The sequence below is a fragment of the Bombyx mori genome, chromosome 8 (assembly GCF_030269925.1).
Source record: "Bombyx mori chromosome 8, ASM3026992v2".
Lineage (NCBI taxonomy): Eukaryota > Metazoa > Arthropoda > Insecta > Lepidoptera > Bombycidae > Bombyx > Bombyx mori.
Window position 1 is genome coordinate 985,362 of NC_085114.1, and position 17,748 is coordinate 1,003,109.

At 40.2% G+C, this 17,748-nt stretch overlaps 2 protein-coding genes across 5 annotated transcripts in view; one reads left to right on the forward strand and one right to left on the reverse strand.

Annotated features, from left to right (window-relative positions):
* Positions 1 to 17,748, forward strand: part of LOC101735373 (uncharacterized) — a 72,595-nt gene that overhangs the window by 2,548 nt on the left and 52,299 nt on the right. For both annotated transcript variants that reach the window (XM_038012464.2, XM_038012463.2), the window contains 14 exons: positions 140 to 246; positions 764 to 920; positions 1,349 to 1,462; positions 5,671 to 5,773; positions 5,992 to 6,115; positions 6,765 to 6,881; positions 7,823 to 7,975; positions 8,561 to 8,650; positions 9,581 to 9,668; positions 10,338 to 10,428; positions 10,989 to 11,087; positions 11,862 to 11,964; positions 12,969 to 13,090; positions 13,354 to 13,678. In XM_038012464.2, the coding sequence (XP_037868392.1) occupies positions 140 to 246; positions 764 to 920; positions 1,349 to 1,462; positions 5,671 to 5,773; positions 5,992 to 6,115; positions 6,765 to 6,881; positions 7,823 to 7,975; positions 8,561 to 8,650; positions 9,581 to 9,668; positions 10,338 to 10,428; positions 10,989 to 11,087; positions 11,862 to 11,964; positions 12,969 to 13,090; positions 13,354 to 13,678 (1,793 nt within the window). The remainder of the gene's footprint in view (positions 1 to 139; positions 247 to 763; positions 921 to 1,348; positions 1,463 to 5,670; positions 5,774 to 5,991; positions 6,116 to 6,764; positions 6,882 to 7,822; positions 7,976 to 8,560; positions 8,651 to 9,580; positions 9,669 to 10,337; positions 10,429 to 10,988; positions 11,088 to 11,861; positions 11,965 to 12,968; positions 13,091 to 13,353; positions 13,679 to 17,748) is intronic.
* The window catches only part of LOC101747029 (transforming growth factor beta-1-induced transcript 1 protein), a 33,731-nt gene continuing 30,002 nt past the window's right edge, over positions 14,020 to 17,748 (reverse strand). The window contains exons 5-7 of one of the 3 annotated variants that reach the window (XM_021347456.3): positions 17,243 to 17,377; positions 16,658 to 16,692; positions 14,020 to 15,241 (exon numbers count right to left, since the gene is read on the reverse strand). In XM_021347456.3, the coding sequence (XP_021203131.1) occupies positions 15,223 to 15,241; positions 16,658 to 16,692; positions 17,243 to 17,377 (189 nt within the window). In that variant the 3' untranslated portion in view covers positions 14,020 to 15,222. Of the gene's footprint in view, positions 17,378 to 17,748 lie in introns of all 3 variants that reach the window. The other 2 variants (XM_038012466.2, XM_062669600.1) reach the window with 2 other exon arrangements.

The following is a 17,748-nucleotide window of genomic DNA, read 5'->3' on the forward strand; positions in this document are numbered from 1 at the left end:
ATATTACTCTACTCAATTGCATCATAAACAGTACTAAAACTTAACTTCTACTAATTGGTTTTGTTAAGCCATCGTTTCGTCAGGCAACAGCTCCATTCTTATCTCTGACACTATAAAATTTTATCTCTGAATATTTCAGATGATCCATATCAATTCTTAGAAGAACTTCCCGAAGAATGCTTGAAAGAACTCATGAAATCTGAACTGCAGAAGATGAAGAACGAACAACTTCTTGAGGAGCTGGAGGTGTGGCAATAGCAGCATCGACTGAATTGCCTACTGATTTTATTTTGTCGATTCTTCTCACGACTGTGTATAAAATGTTTCAAACATATACTCATGCTAAAATAGCCAAGTCGGCTTAATCCATTTCACTATAACCTGAGACATCGAACAATTTTCACAAATAACTAAGTAAATGTATGTATCTACAGTGTATAATAAAAAGATAAATTCAAAATTTACCACAAACATTTCCAAATACAAAATGGCTTCTCGACAATTAGTGTTGGTGTGTATGTGTGCCTAAGCTTCAAGAATTTCTGATGCTAAAGGACCAGCATATACCATAGACAAAGCAATGTGAAAATCGCCCCCTGTTGAATATCTCGATGATGGGTTATCATCTTCCAACTGGATCTTTTTGACAAAAACACACCTAAGTCAGGTCGCGTCCTTCAAAATTAACTCTTACTATCCCCAAAAGCTCGCTACGACCATTAGAGTCGATACTACTTACATTGACTGAACAGATTTTCTGCAGGCCTTTCAATCTGATGATGCACAACAATACATGGTAGAAGATGACGTGCACGCTCCACAACACGTAGAAGAAGTTCACCATATCAGTTACAATGAAGATGACGAGGGAGACGATGGAGTGTTTCATATTTTCGATTCAGAAAAGGACGAAGTTTCAGGTTATTATAGAATTACATACTTTTCTTTCTTCTAAGGGTATTTTTATTCTAAGGGTTGTGACTTCTCAGAACTGCTTCTATTTTTAAACTAGTCTAATTAGTCCCTAATTAGCCCTGTCCAAACTCATGACACTGCATTAACATCCCCCACGATATTTAATTATTACATGCTACATTTATCACATTACAATATTTACCGCCATATCGGATTACCGGATTTGTATAATTTTTACGTGTGTAATGCTTATTGTGATTCTAATGTTTATTCCTCATGTTCTCTTTCCGATGTGTTCATATTACTAGTAAGATGTGTATTAAATGTTTAGTCATGAAAATCTTGACAACGGTCTACTAAATTTGGCAACACTGCTTATTTGCATGCATACTGTTGTCTTTAGCAAATTGATTCCTAAAACACTTTCTATTAGGTCAAGAAGACAATCAAATTGATTCCACGGGCAGTCCGTGCACAGTCCGCGAGAATAAAGACGACGCGCAGTCGTCGACGGACTCTCCGGAACTTCGGTTATCCGGGAGAAAAGGTATAAATAAAACACCGATATAAAAATGAAAATACACCGTAATGTGCTTTTCATAAAGAGCAATTTTTAATGAAAGTCGGTAATCGTTCTGTATTATACCTGATTTTGATCTAGAATCTCTAGATCTTCACCCCACGTCTTGAGACTGTTGATGCCAGCGTTATGCTCATTTCGCCATGAAGTATTCTGACCTAAATAACTTTAATTCTGAAATTTCCAGAATCGTGCAAAAACTGAGAATACTTAACTATGTTTATTTATTTGGTACTGTTGATTTATTTGAACTGTTGCAATTTTGAACAGACTAAAAACCTGGTGCGCTATCTATTGTGAATTCATGATGCTAAGTCAGAAACTTTCACACAATTATAAATTTTTACTATTAAAATGAACATATCTATGCATTAAGTGCACTATGCATCAGCTTGCTGAGCCTTTGTTCGCCCACCTTCCCTGGTGAAACTGAAAAGGCCTCCGGGCCACCAGTAATCCCTCAATCCTAAAAAGAAAAGCTATGCATCAAAGTTAGCGACCAGATATTACTTTATAAGAATAGCGGTTTTAAATTTTAAAATAAAGGATTATTTGGACTTAAAACGCTAATATGCACGCTGCGAAGCCGAATGTAAGTGGAAAACAATAAATGGCTACCTATCACTAAAAGCTCTTCTGAAACAAGTAAGTCCTTCTTGTACTCTACTGGTGGTAAGACCTCTTGTGAGTCCACACGGGTAGGTACCACCACCCCGTCTATTTCTGTCGTGAAGCAGTAATGCGTTTCGGTTTGAAGGGTGGGGTAGCCGTTGTAACTATACTGAGACCTAAGAACTTATATCGCAGGGCGGGTGGCGTATTTACTTTGTAGATGTCTATGGGCCCCAGTAACCACTTAACATCAGGTGGGCTGTGAGCTCGTCTACCCATCTAACCAAAAAATAAATAAAAAAAAAAGATTTAAAAAAGGACCTGTCATTGTCATGCGCTCAGAAAACACCGAAGAACCATTTCCATCTATATTTTTTTATTACCAACGAATGTGTACTCAAATACAATCATTATAAGTATCAATATTATGTCGGAGACGGTCATTAGTTTGTTAGCTAAACGAAACGCAGCACGATTCCCGAGAGTTGGCAGCACGATTGTGGTATCGTCGGAACTCGGCCAACTTCGTGATATGTATGACAGAACCTATAGTAGAATTATTTTGACCGTGCAGCTTGCGTCATAAAAAATCGGAGCGGTGAAGCGAGTATTTCGCTCTCTCTTCCACTCACGAGCCTTATGGACGGGCATAGTGATGCGCATTATTGTTGTCGATAAGCGTTATCGATAGTGTATTTAGTTTTGTCATTTTGTGGGTTAGTGATAAAAATGAAAGAAAAAATCACTAATCGAACACTTACACCACACATCGCCGCAGCAAGTTAACGAGAACGGCAGAAATTAGCACTTTGTAACTTTTCGGGATTATTCTCATTTCAGTGAAAATTTTTAACAAATTGTTGATAATAACACGTGCTTGTGCTGGTATATTTTTGCCAACAAGCAAAATATTTGAATAAATTCTGCCGTTTTGGTACAAAATAAAGGAGTAGCCATTGTGTCACTAAAGAAATTCAGAGAAGGAATGCACAAAATCACATTTCTCTTCGACATATGTACTATAATTTGCAGGTAGGTACAACAAATGACTCATAACATAATGTCTCACCACCCTTCGTATACCACCCCGCCGCCGTGTACCTGCTTTCGATGACTCACTTGTTTTTATCGATAATGGCGTTGCGCCCGCGCAACATGCTCACCGCCCTAGCCGAGCTATGTTTTATGACCCAAACTACACGGACAAAATAATACTATACTATACTATAGCCGATGGAGGCGTGTAGACGCCATCACACTCATAGATAATACATATAATATAAATTAGATATAGATAAGCAACTCAAGCACTCAACAAAAATGTTTACGGGCGTCGACCACTAGATGGCTTCACTTCGATTAGTTTCTCATTTATCCTGTAGATGGCAGTAACATATTACCCATCCTTTTTTTTTTTTTTTTTTTTTTTTTCGGGTAGAGGGCCGAACCTCCTACGAGGTCCCCGCGCAAAAGGGGCGCGCGGGGTATGTGAGACTCAACGATCTGCATGGTGTTGTGAGCAGACCGCGGGCCCAAGGATTTTAGAGCCCACCCACTAAACGACTCCTCTGCACTCTTACACCCGACGTCCGATCCCCTCCGAGGTCAGAACCCGGATGAGGTAGGGGGGCTACCGCGGTCAACACTACAACCAGACGGCGCGGCTCACCCCAAGGACGCCCAGCCGACGGAGCCTTCGAGGCGAATCGAAGGCTCTGAAACGTCGGCCGTCTCGGTACGGCAGCCCGTCGGGCCGCCCAGACGGTGCCGCTGGTGTCCCGGAATACCCCGCTGGACCAGAACCAGCCTGCCGGGTCGGGACGCGATACACCGTCGACCGGTCGCTCTAATCACTCCACGGCAGCGCGCTAGAGTGCTGGTAGCGCGCCGCGCGGCCTCACCCCCTCAGGTCGCCCCTTGACCTTCACCGGGGGGAGGCCGCCACCTACAGGGGCCGGGACGTACGGGCGTATTCCCGCCTCCGGCCCCCGGCTCGACGGCGACGGATCGGTGCGGAAAGGGAAGAGCTCTCCCTCTCTCGCTCCGCCGCCTCCTTCTGCGATATGGTGGACTCGCAGAAGTCGAGCATCGCCTTCCAGGACGCGTCGCTGCCGAGCATCGTAGCCACGACGCGCGGCAGCGAGAGGTCCTCTCCAATGACCGCGACGAGGGCGGCGCGTTGCTCGTCGAATCCAGAGCAACGCGCCAATGTATGTTCCGCTGTGTCTTCCTCGTCGCGGTCCGCGCAGTGGTGGCACTGCGCCGTCGGTTCCCTTCCGGCTATCTTGTGCAAGTACCGGCCGAAACAACCATGGCCGGTAAGCATCTGCGTTAGCCGGAAGGTGAGGCATCCGCGGTCGCGGCCCACCCAGTCCGCGAGAACCGGGCGGACCGCCTCGACGGTTCGGAGGCCGGCCGACGGGTCCGCCAAGCGGCGAGACCACGCCTCCAGCACGGACCGCCGAGAGTGGAGCCTCCGCGCTCGAACTACACCTTCGCCGGGGCGCCCTTCCCCCCTAGAGCGAAGGTCGCTACGCCACCGGTAATCGGCAGCGAGCGCCTCCGCCTCCAGGTCCCAGGGTGGCGCCCCGGCGAGCAAGCACGCCGCCTCGAAGGAGACGGTGCGGTATCCTCGGATCGCCCTGACCGCGATCGCGCGCTGCGGACGTCGCAGCGCCGCGACGTTCTCGCGGGTCAGGGCGTAGCACCATACGGGAGCGCCGTATAGTGCCATCGACCGCACCACCCCCATGTAGAGGCGGCGCGCCACCTGATCGGGACCCCCGACGTTTGGAAGAAGCCGGCTCAGAGAGCCGGCCGTCGCCATCAGCCGAGGGCCCAATTTTTCGAAGTGAGCGCGGAAGCTCCACCGACCGTCCAGTTCGAGGCCGAGGTACCGAAGACCGGTCACCCCGACCCCGACGCGGACACCTCCGATCACGACATATTACCCATCCTATATTATTATTATTTTTTAATGAAAGGTTTCGTAAATTTTCAGAAACCACAAATTGATAAAATTTAATCAATTTGTCTATAAAAATAAAGACTTTTATGATTTATAATTTTTTTATTTTCTTTTTTAGTTATACAATAATTAAATGCCTTAACTTTAACCACATATATGTTTAGGGGCATCCGCTACAAGATGTCGATAGCTTCCATACAAAAAAATGTTTGTCTTAAAGTATCGCAGTTCCAGGGCCCTGTATGCTTAGTGCGAGTTTTTTTACTTTCTCAATACCGTAAAAGTTAGCTCATATTTGTATGGAATGGGATCGTTTGCGTACGTTTGCCGCTAGGGGCGCTGTTTCAACTGCATACAAAATTAGGTTAACTTTTACGCTATCGAGAACGTTAAGAAACTCGCACTAAGCACACTGATCATACTTACCAACCAGCCTTCTTGAAGAGCGGCGCCTCCGTCCTAAGAACTGTCATACGTTTTGTCTGCTAAGCTCGATCACCCTATTCGCCCCTATGATATCTGACGATGGTGTCAATAATTGTGGCTTCTCCGACAAATAAATAAAATATCTAAGACACTGTTTCTTTTATTACAGAGAAACCGGCCGAGAATGTGGCCCACGTGATTGAGAGCAGCATCTACTGCGCCAAAGTTAAAAATTTAAGGACGAAATTATGTGAAGAACTCTCATCTATAGTGTGAGCTCTTTATATTTCAGTACAACCTATTAGTACAAAAAAAGGATTCTTGTTCCAACATAGCGTTTTCACTAAGGCCTTTTCTGCCACGTGCCAACGGTTCACCGAGAATTGTAATTACAGGAGCGGAGTTCATATGTTCCTAATGCCGAAGAGCCTTTAGACGTTACGCCGATATAAAACACACAGCTTTATTGACTGTTCTGTCTTTGCTTCAGAACCACGCTGGAGAACCAAGATCTATCATCGATTGAGGGTAACGAGTTGACCAGAATGTGCAAGAGATCCAATGAATTCTGCATACGATTCAACAGAATACATATGTACCAGTTGCAGAGGCAGGTCAGTGGGTTCGATCATGAAAAAGTCTACCAAGTTCATTTCGCATGTTCTTCTAAGACCTGTGATCTTGAATATTGTTCTCACGAGGGCGAAGTGAGGTCATCCGCTGTATATCCAATCATTGGGTTGCTTTCAGTTACTACTAGCCCGTTCCTGTCGTAAATCATCCAAACGCCCCAAATTTGAAAGGTATATTATATGGGTACATCCGTCATATAACACAGCTCAGACTTGATGCCTCGAACTGGGGTCAGCATCTAAATTGATGCTACCTATAGGTTCTGGTAACTACTTAACAAACTCACCGTAGTCAAACTATTCAAATGGACGAGCAGATAAGATTTACTGGTTGTAGGATCTGATTGTGAGTCCGCACGGATAGGTACCACAACCCTGCCTATTACTGCCGTGAAGCAGTACTGCGTTTCGGTTTGAAGGGTGGGGCAGCCGTTGTAACTATACTTGAGACCTTAGAACTTGTATCTCAAGGTGGGTGTCGCATCTACATTGTAGATATGTATGGGCTCCAGTATCCACTTAACACCAGGTGGGCTGTGAGCTCGTCCACCCATGAAGCAATAAAAAAAGGTGTGATCCGCTGGGTTAATTATACTTTTGATTATAAAGAAACTTAAATTTATTTATCCAGCTCCAAGACTTGAAACGTCACACGAAAAATGCTCTGCCGTTTGCCAAACACACCCAGTTCCAGTCATTGATGGTGAGGGTGGTGTCCCTGCATCAGAACATGCTTCAGGCTTACCAGGTGATTGTGCTTATCATTTTAAAGATCTAAATAGCACTCAATCCTCTGGAATGCCTATAGGATGGCCTCGCGGTATCACGGATATCTTTGGTGCTCAGGTCGCAGATTCTTAGCTGTATAATGAATATAATGTTATCAGTTTTCTATGCGTCGAAAACACGACATCAAAACACAAAGATGAAAATCTCAATCACATTCGCATAATAGGGAATTCCTATAAAATGCATGAAGACTTTGTGGCAGAAATCGGTAGGAAGCTGTTGATAGCTGTTACGAAGTTACGAAACATCAAGAGTCTTAATGTCTAGTCATTAACCTGTATGGCAAAGCAGCGTCAGCTCCTTAAGAAGCGTCAAGTGTTAACGTTGCACGCTCGCCTGCAAGTGGCTTCTCACAATTGCTGGATATACCTTCCAGTGCAAGTTCACTACCCCCTATCGCTGATAAAAACTCCTTCCATTTGCTATAATTTCCAGCGGGCACGCTGATAACAATTTTTTTTTATTGCTTAGATGGGTGGACGAAGTTACAGCCCACCCGGCGTTAAGGGGTTGCTGGAGCCCATAGACATCTACAACATAAATGCCGCCACCCACCTTGAGATATGATTTCTAAGGTCTCAGTATAGTTACAACGGCTGCCCCACTCTTCAAACCGAAACGCATTACTGCTTTACGGTAGAAATAGACAGGGCCGTGGTACCTACCCGTATGAATTAACAAGTGGTCCTACCACCAGTAATTACGCAAATTATAATTTAGCGAGTTTGATTTTTATTACATGGTGTTATTCCTTCACCGTGGAAGTCAATCATGAACATTTGGAACGTATTTCATTAGAAACAATTGGTATCTGCCTGTGGGATTCGAACACCGATGCGTCAGTACATACGAATGCGCCGGACGTCTTATCCTTTAGGCCACGACGACTCTTCTCTACAGGTCTTCAACAAGTCAATAGAGCAGACGGCTTGTCTACGTGAGAGTTCAAATGCGCTCGCAGCGCTCATCCAAGCGACTAGACAAGCTTCTGACCTTTGCAAAAGTGCACCAGCGCCCAAAGACTTCGCCGCCGTTACTGACCTCTATAATGACGTGAGTTTAAATTACTGATATTGTTATTAATGTCTTTTCATAGTATTTATTTTCCTTGCTAACTTTTTTTAAATGAATACAAATGTTTTTTTTTATTGCTTAGATGGATGGACGAGCTCGCAGCCTACCTGGTGTTAAGTGGTTACTGGAGCCCATAGGCTTTTACAACGTAAATACCGCCACCCTCCTTGAGATACTCGTATGAGTTCTAAGGTTTCAGTATAGTTACAACGGCTACCCCACCCTTCAAACCGAAACGCATTACTGCAGAAATAGGCAGAGCGCTGGTACGTACCCGTGCGGACTCACAAGAGGTCCTGCCACCATTAATTACGCAAATTATAATATTTTTATTACACGATGTTATTCCTTCACCGTGGTAGTCAATCGTGAACATTTTTTAAGTGCGTATTTCACTGCAAAAATAAGTAACCCACCTGCGGGATTCGAAGACCGACACATCGCAAGATACGAATGTACCAGACGTCTTATCCTTTAGGCCACGACGACTTCAAGATTAACTAAGCTCAAAGCTGTGCTAGTGTAGATCGGATGCCCTAATGAACCAGTACAAAACTTTGGCAGGAACTACTGGTGTCGTGCCAGGAGCTAGAAGCATCGATGCATGTTTACAATTCAAAGGTCACGGAATACATGCAGGACAACGATACTAACGTAAGTTGCATGTTCGTGGAGATGTTGTGAGCGTAGAGCTTTTTATTCGCACTGTACGGGTGAACAATCTTACAGCGCACATGTTGTTAAGTGATTACCGATGCCCATGGACATCAAAAAGCTGTGGCGGGTAGCCATCATATATCTGACAGAATCTTGCTTACGACATTTTCAAGCTAAGCTTGCATATATACAAGTTCCGGACAACATTTGGACCCTCGGTCTACCTAGCAATATCATCCACTCGGTGGAAGATCTACCCTTCGCCGTTTAAGCCTTCTTTCTACAAAGTGAATACCATCACATACCTTTAGATTCAAAGTCTCCATTTTAAGATCTAAAGGCTGTGACAGTCTTGATCGCTCCATGACAGAAATAGGCAGGACGAAGTTATCTACGCAAGTTGTCCAACTGCAATAGTATAATAGTAATTGCTCAAAGTGAAGCGGTTAGTAGGTACCATTTCGTATTGACAGCGAAAGTATAAGATCACTATGTCTCAAGTATTAGAAATAATAATCATCGCTTAACAATTGAAGTCGGTAAGGTGGTAACACAAATTGAGAGAGGCTCTTTAAAAACAAACTGAAAAATATAAATTAGACTAGCTGACCCGGCAGACTTCATAGTGCCTCAATCGATAAATAAAAGACCTCAGCTTTTGTATAAAATAAACTTAAAACAAACAAAAGGAATCCGTCCGACGGGGGACACATCAAAGGAAAAACAAAATTGTTATTTTTATTGAATTCCTAGCATTTTCATATTTATGTAGCTTTTTAACCATCTCTGGACTTTCACAAATAAGTCAAGAGCAAAATTGGCCAAATCGGTCCAGCCGTTCTCGAGTTTTAGCGAGACTAACGAACAGCAATTCATTTTTATATAATTATAAATTAGATGATGTTTCGGAATAAAAAACTTTTACAGAGTATAGCCACCTCAAGGAAGTCTAACAGAAAATGTTTCGGGAAGAAATCAGGTGTGAGAACTTGGTCGAAATCTGGTCCCAGATCGGGTAAATTATTTCATTGATCTTAAAATAAAATCTTTTTAATTTGTCTCAATTAGATTTCCATGTGTAACTCTTAATTGTCACCAGATATCCCAATGTCACTGGTATATATTTCGAAAGTTAATTAACGTTTTTATATTGCTTAAACGGGAGGACGAGCCTACGGCTCACCTAGCCTTAAATGGTTACGAGAGCCCATAGACATCAACAACTTAAACGCCGCCGCCGCCCACATTGACACATGATTTCTAAGTCTTAGTTTTACAATACAATGGCTGGCCCACCCTTCGCATTACTGCTTCACGGCATAAATAGGCAGGGCGGTGGTGGTACCTTACCTGTGCGGTCTCACAAGACGCCCTACCACCAATAATTAACCTGCAAATTATAACTTTTGCGTTTTTGATTTTTATTACACGATGTTGTTCCTTTATCGTAGAAGTCATTCGTAAACATTTGCTACGTACGTATTTGATTGAAAAAAATTGTGCCTACAAACAGGATTCGAAGACTGGCACAGTCGTTTCGCTCGATACGAATGCACCGGGCGTCTTATCCTTTAGGCCACAATGATTTCGACTCTTAGAACTTGCATTTAGAGACTTAAAGCCTTAGATTTCTTTGTACGGATATTATTCCACTTGCGAATACAACTAACAAACTCATTTCCAGGTACAGAGGAAAGATTATCCATGTACTCTTTAGATAATATTCGTCACAATTTAAACGCTAAGTCTTCTAGTTCAAGAGAAAATCAGTCCAGGTAAGATAATGGTAGCCGGTTCATTTGTTAATCTACACTAATGGAGCTCCGTCGCACAAACTCTTTCCATGAAAGGGAATAACGTTGAGTAGTAAGAATTAACTCTGCAAAATAAAATTTAATATTGTGCATTAACTTGTGGTAGGTTTGTATTCTGAGTCCCTGTGCATAGCCGGCAAGCATATGACGTTTTTTTGTTCTGATTTTAGGAGTGGGATTGTGTGGAGCCATTATGTTTTTGAGACTTTAACCTCATGTCCCAAGATCTTACTTTCAAATATTCACTGGAAGGCCTAACTATAGATCGGTACCATTTTCATGTAAGCCAATAAAAAGCAAAAGAAGCTTAAAATGTAGTTCCAAAGAGCATAACTATAATTTATTATATAATTATTATAAGCATTATTCCTTCTAGAAAGATCTAAGACTGTTGTAAAATTGGTGGACTAGTGCAAACAATACATCATCCAGGATATTACTAGCAGTGTTTTCAACAAGATTGCGGCCGTATTCTTGTGTTATTATTCGTAAGTTTTTCTAATAAAGCATTTTTATTTTAGAGGTACATCCAAAGTGCACATATCCAGTAATAATGTTGATGGAAAAGAGACTAATCATAAAAGTGAAGGTGCAAACAAGACGAACAGGAAATCTCCCAGGTGCTATCGTAGAACTATTGATAAACAAAGTTAACAACTGGTAGGGTCGTATCAGCTTTTAGGAGTTATTTTGGTAGTGGTCAATAATGGTTCAGGGCGTTATCGGAAGTGAGATAATTAAATTTTAATGGTGGTAGGACCTCTTGTGAGTCCGCGCGGGTGGGTACCACCGCCCTGCCTATTTTTGCCGTGAAGCAGTAATGCGTTTCGGTTTGAAGGGTGGGACAGCCGTTGTAACTATACTGAGATCTTAGGACTTATATCTCAAGATGGGTGGCGCATACATAACAACCTGTGTCCAGGTAACAACATTACTAAATAATCAGTAATCCGGTTACCCCCCGGCAGTACTGAATTCCACGAGCGATGGTAACCATTCGCCATCGGCTCAGTGAGCATACCACTTTCTGCCTTAGAAAGTAATATAATTACCTTCACCGCTAGATAGTTAGTGATAACGTCTTCTCTAATATAGACTTTGTCCCAAAAAATATACTAAGCAAAAAAAGATCCATATTATATTAGATCGACGCAATACATTTCAAGTTTATCGGTTCCACAATCGATCCTTACTTTCAGTGTGCTTAGTGAGAGTTTTTTTAGCAGCGCCCCTAGCGGCAAACGTAGGCAAACGTCCCAACACCATACAAATATGAGTTAACTTTTACGCTATCGAGAACGTTAAGAAACTCGCACTAAGCACACTGTACCTACTTCATATTTTGGTAGGTAAGTTGTCTTTCATAATGTTACGTGTACTGTATTTGTGTGCAGATTCCGCCGTCCGCTAATGCGAGATCCTCATCAGGGGAGGCCTCGTAGTCATAAACACCAGAAGGATACAGATATCCAAACCATGGTCGAAGCTGTTGAACCGGTAAAGTTTATGTGCCTTAGATTAACGTTGCCGTGACACAGCGGTCGCATTGTGGCGAATTATATTATAATTGACGGCCATTTTTAATACGCTTTTATTATTAGCTTCAGACGTATGTATGTTAGTATGTAATGGAATCTTTGAACATGATTTTGACCCCCTTCAAAACGACGGATTAACACGAAATTTGGTATTTTTATAAACATTGAAATTCAACTAAAAAATTAAAAATAAATAATAGTTTAAAAAAACTAACAAAATACGCTTTTATAGAAAATCCGACTAAAAAATTTCAAATAAATTTTAATTAAAAATAGTGTAAGAAAAAATGATTTTATTGTAAAAAAACCGTGGGGTGCATGGTATCAGTAGTTATAAATATTTTATGAACAGATATGAGTAGAAGGGTTATGTTGATAATATCCTGATAAGCATATAATTATTAAAGCAAAAACCAATTACTAAGTAATTGTCTTAATGAGAAGTGAGAATGAAACATGGTTTGGCGGAGATATGGACGACATTAAAGTGGCAAAAATTTACTTAATTTAAACAGAAAACAGTTACAATTTACTAAACCACGGCCAAATAGCATATTTGTCAACTTAAGAGAAATGGTTCGCTGACTTTCCACCATGCTCACAAAATAATTGAGCCTAGCCTAAATGTTAGTTTTCTGGAGCTACTGCAGCTTTTTTTAAATTGCTTAGATGGGTGGACGAGCTCACAGCCCACCTGGTGTTAAGTGGCTACTGGAGTCCATAGACATCTACGACGTAAATGCGCCACCCACCTTGAGATATAAGTTCTAAGGTCTCAGTATAGTTACAACAGCTGCCCCACCCTCAAACCGAAACGCATTACTGCTTCACGGCAGAAATAGGCAGGGCAGCTTACTAAAGAACGCACCCATTTTACTTTCTGATGAACAGGCTACCTAGTAATAGAAAAACAATCGAATTCGAGAACCTCCTATATTTGAAATGGTTCATGTAATGTTTTAGTGTGCTTCAAGTCACATCAGTCGCGAGGCGAGTCCCCAGACAACTCCTCAGGGTAGAAGCAACGAGACAACGCCTAGACTGAAGGAGCGCACGTGTCGAAACCCAAGCAAAGATCAGCAGAGGTTCGTAATTGAGATGCTGATGTAATCAATTTCTTGTACAAATACTAAGTATTACTTCTTCTACTTCTATTTATAGAGCTACTGGCTCTGAACTTGTCATGTCTGGCTGTGGTCATCACTTTTAGACTCTTAAGACTCACCGTGTGTATATAGCACCACAGTCTTGAACCCACGCTTTTTTTTTTAAAGGCGTGCAAAATGCCCCTTATTTTACGGAATAGAGTAAAAATTTGATGTAAAAATATCGGCATTTTTTTTTTCAGAAAATCTCAACCCTCTACTCCTCGTTCGAAGATTCTTCCACAAAGCCCTCAACTCAAGGACAACAGTGGAATCCGAAAAGCCGTTAATTCAAATTCCAAAACAGCCCGGAATTCTACACAAACGCAAGAGACTGCAAGCAATGAAATTGAAAATATTCCGAGACTTAATTTGAAAAGTGGACGTGATTTAGATAAGGATGATGGAAATGATACAGCAGGGATTGATGACAAATCTCCTAAAGTGAAGACTGGAGAAGAGATTAGAAAAAACGGAGCTGGTGAAGATCTGATTTTGAAAGAGCAAAGAGCTAAAGGAGGAAATAAGGTAAGTCTGTAGTAGACTGTAGTAAGCCATGTTAGAAAGAGCTTGTAATGTTTGAGATAATTCAGAGATTGAGGTCAATTACATCTTAATACTATCTATCTGATAATACTTACTATCGAAAATTGTATGATACAGTTATTAATGGACAGCTAAGTTAGTGATAACCACAATGAGGTGAGCAAAGATTTACCTATCTATTTTTCCTTCCTATTCGTAAACTCTTGACAGAGTGGTCGTGGTCATGCATCAGTCGGATCCTGCGATACCGATGCTCTCGCGATGCGACGCCGCGACCTATCTATTAGTGTTAAGTAAATAAAATCAGTAACAAAAATAAAACATTTATTGTCGAACAAAAAAATATATTTATTTCAAAAACTTTATCGAAGCGTACAAAATGAATCTTAGCTTAGTAAAAAGTGAAACGAAAAACAAAAATTTAGCCCAAAGCTTATTAAGCATCACAGCGTGCTTTATTAATCACAAATATTTAAATTGTTTTCAATTTCTTATTCTAAAATTTTATGTCTTTGACATTAAAACAGTACAATTTTGTACTGGAACTTATAATTAATTGTTTGTAATATTTTTTCTTTTGATACACTATAATACGTTTATGGATTTTAACGGATTGCTTTAAGAAAGTAAAGATTAGACACATCATTTACATAATTGTAAGTGAAACGCACTAGCGTCTCCACTGAACCCTGTTTATTTGGTGTCAATTCGCACAAACCTTTTTTTCTTCTTCATTATCTTGGATTTTAAGGACAAACCTTATTTCTAATTATCTGTAGTGCGAATTATTAATATGCTTTGAAATTCCTCTATGCAGAAATGTAATAATAATGTAACACTAAAAGTTTATTTACACACGAAATATTATTGCGCGTGAGTAATTTATCTTTGGTGCATTCTTTTTTTCGTTTGTTTATTGAACGACATAAATTCCAGAGAAAATCATCATAATTAAAGATATTTAAAAGTTTTCTATGAACTAAGACATAATAAAATAATGTAGATAAAATATATTAATCACATCTTTAAAATTGAAAGTGACACAAAAGTTTTGCTTCGGCGTACCCTGATAACTGTCGCTAACAACTGTGAGGATGTCGATAAAATGGGGAATGAGCGTTATAGGTAGACCGATTAGCTGATTTTATAACTTGTAAATAATCATGTGACAATGAAATTAATTAAAAAAATCTGACATATTCCTTTTAGTTACCTAGTCTTACCTAAACTCTTTTTTTTATATTTTTTTTAATGTTGATGTGCAATTAGTGTGAAACATTACAAATAATCTTCATGTTGTCACTAGCGCAGTTCTATGTTTTACGGTAGCCCTGTCAGATTTCATGATATTTTTATTAATTCCAACATTAATTCACTATACATTTGAATAGTTACAATTTATGTCACATCAATTCTAAAAGTGTTACTATACATCTCGATGGGGGATTTTATTTATATATTTGTGATGAATTAAGCGCATTTACCGCAGAGTGGCTGGTTTTCCATCACGGAGAATGTCGAATCGGTCACTGGATTCCTGCACTTCTGTAATTTGTGAACGTTTATAATGTTAATTTAATTCATAAATTTAAGAGGTTAAGTGTTAGTTTTCGTAAATAGCTTTTGTTAGGCTTTCAAATTTTAATTTTTGGGGAGATGCAGCCATTAGTTTCTCCAACTCTCCACAGATGTGATCTTCCACCGTACGATTTTCCTTAGTTAAAATTTGATAAGACACAACAGTATCTTGAAATATCAGGTACGAAGAAGCTTCAATTGCATTTACTTATGGGAATAACGTCATATGTTTTCTTCTTTAATTTGGAACGCGTGACGGTTCGTGACTAGAAAAAGCCAGGAATATACGTATAAAGGTGGAATCAAGATAGGAATTAGTGGCGAATACGGCGGGAAAATAACGCGAAGTCCTGCAACTGAATGGATAACGGGAGAGAAGTCGCTAAAAGAGACTTTCATATCTACTAAATAACAATCAGAGAAATTGTTATAATTTAGGATTCTTTCCTAATGTAAGAAAGTATTAAAGACAGAGGAGAATACTTTCACATAAGACCTTTGAATAAGGAGTACTGAACTTATAAAGAGAAATTTTTTGAGAGAGAAAAATTTGCTTAAAATGCAGATTCTACTATATGTAACGCATTTCATATCTAAATGTTATCTAAAATAGCAAAAATCGTGTGGACTTTCAAAACCCTTGTGTGTGTTAGAAAATAGCGTATTATTGGAATTATTTAAAAAAAATGTTTCCTGTCTACCACCAAAAAAAAAATTCGGCGCATTTCTTGATTTTAGTGCGTTGCTGATTTCAATGAAAAATATAATCTGCGTTTTATTAAACTATGGTTATTTTTCATTAAATTGCGTATCATTGAGTTATGGGATGTGTACTATACAGAGACAGCAGCGTGGCTTTAAATTTTAAAGTAATTTTACTGCCAATAGTATGCATAAAATACTGATCAATACATCAGCTTTCAATTTGCAGGGTAATGATTCATCAAACCACCATAACTTGAGACAAGAGTCCGATATCTCCCACTGTTTAACGGCTGGCATATGTTACTACCGCAACTACCCTCTTACCCGTAGTTATGCCGTATCCATAAAATGTTTACATTCGTTTATCATGCCGCGCCCACATACTCTATTTCTCCAAGATCATCTATTTTCCCACCTGATTCTCTAAATCCAACAAACCCTCAAGGAGACCTTGAACTCATCATAAGTCATCCAATATCACCACGCTGCCAAGATTTTGTCCAGAACGTATTATTATTTAGTACATCAAAACATAACTCATTGTTTTTATGTCTTTATTTTGGCAAGAGCGCAAAGTTCTATGTTATTGCTGAAGCTTTGGCTGTTTTAATGATGCCATTCGCATTTATTATCTGACACCGGTATGCTGTTTCGGAATTGCATTATGCCTCTACTCACTTTCTCTCAACGATCCGAATGTTGCTTCTATCCGCCTATCGAAAGATTGTTCATAAAGTATTTGAATAAATTCAGTTTGATGCAAAATTGACTATTTCTAAATTTCGAATTGGGGTTTGTTCCTTTTGTTTGTCACAATTACATAGCTATAGGAAGGCTGTGATGTTGCTTTACCATAAAACATGGTACTTTTAATTTTTGCAGTATCTATTAGCTTCTTAACTAGCGAATTAACTTCTTTGGCTTCAAATGCTGCCCATTACGGATTGGATTCACTCAAGAGCTCTATGCGATCTCTAACTACTTCAGGATTATGTATATTTATCCGAAGTATGTCCGGCGTTTATAAAAGAACCCATCAATCTTACGGCAAACAAAATGTCTACCAAGTATCATTATTTCATCTGGTCAAGCATTAGACAACTGACCCCGGCAATACAATTTACCTAGCTTTGGCTATAAGGTCGTTTAGAGCGACCAAGTTCAGGGAACATTATATTTGCTCATAAAAGGGCTTTCACTTTTACCGTTATCGTTGTAAGGAACAAACCCCTGTAATATATACACGTTAGAATGCGTCGTTACCATGCACGTGAAGCAATCGCGGTGCCACTTAGCGTCAAGCGCGATGATGGCTTTATCGACGATTGGATTTCCGCACCCCTTGCAGCGAGTGGCGAACTTGTCTGCATAGCAATCGGAGCAATAGGGACGGCCAGCCTGGAAATTAACAATAGATTTATGGATAGATGAATAGATGATAAAGGAGTCTCTGGTATGACCAGCATAAGGGTAGAGGTCTATTTCAATTTGGTTCCTTCTACCGCAACCCCAAACGTTCAATTTAATGGTTTCCTTATTTGGGAATTTTAAATATCAATTATATTTCTTGGTTTTAATCTAACTTCTTATCGCACCTTAGTAACGATTCCAAATTTTTCTAGTCAGGGTAAGTTTATCCCGAAAATTATTATATCAAAGCATTAATGGATCCTATTTTAGAATTAGAAATTAAACTTGGCTATAACTGCTTAGTATTCGTTGTATCAAACACACAACAGCGTCTATTGTTCAAAACCCCATACCAATAA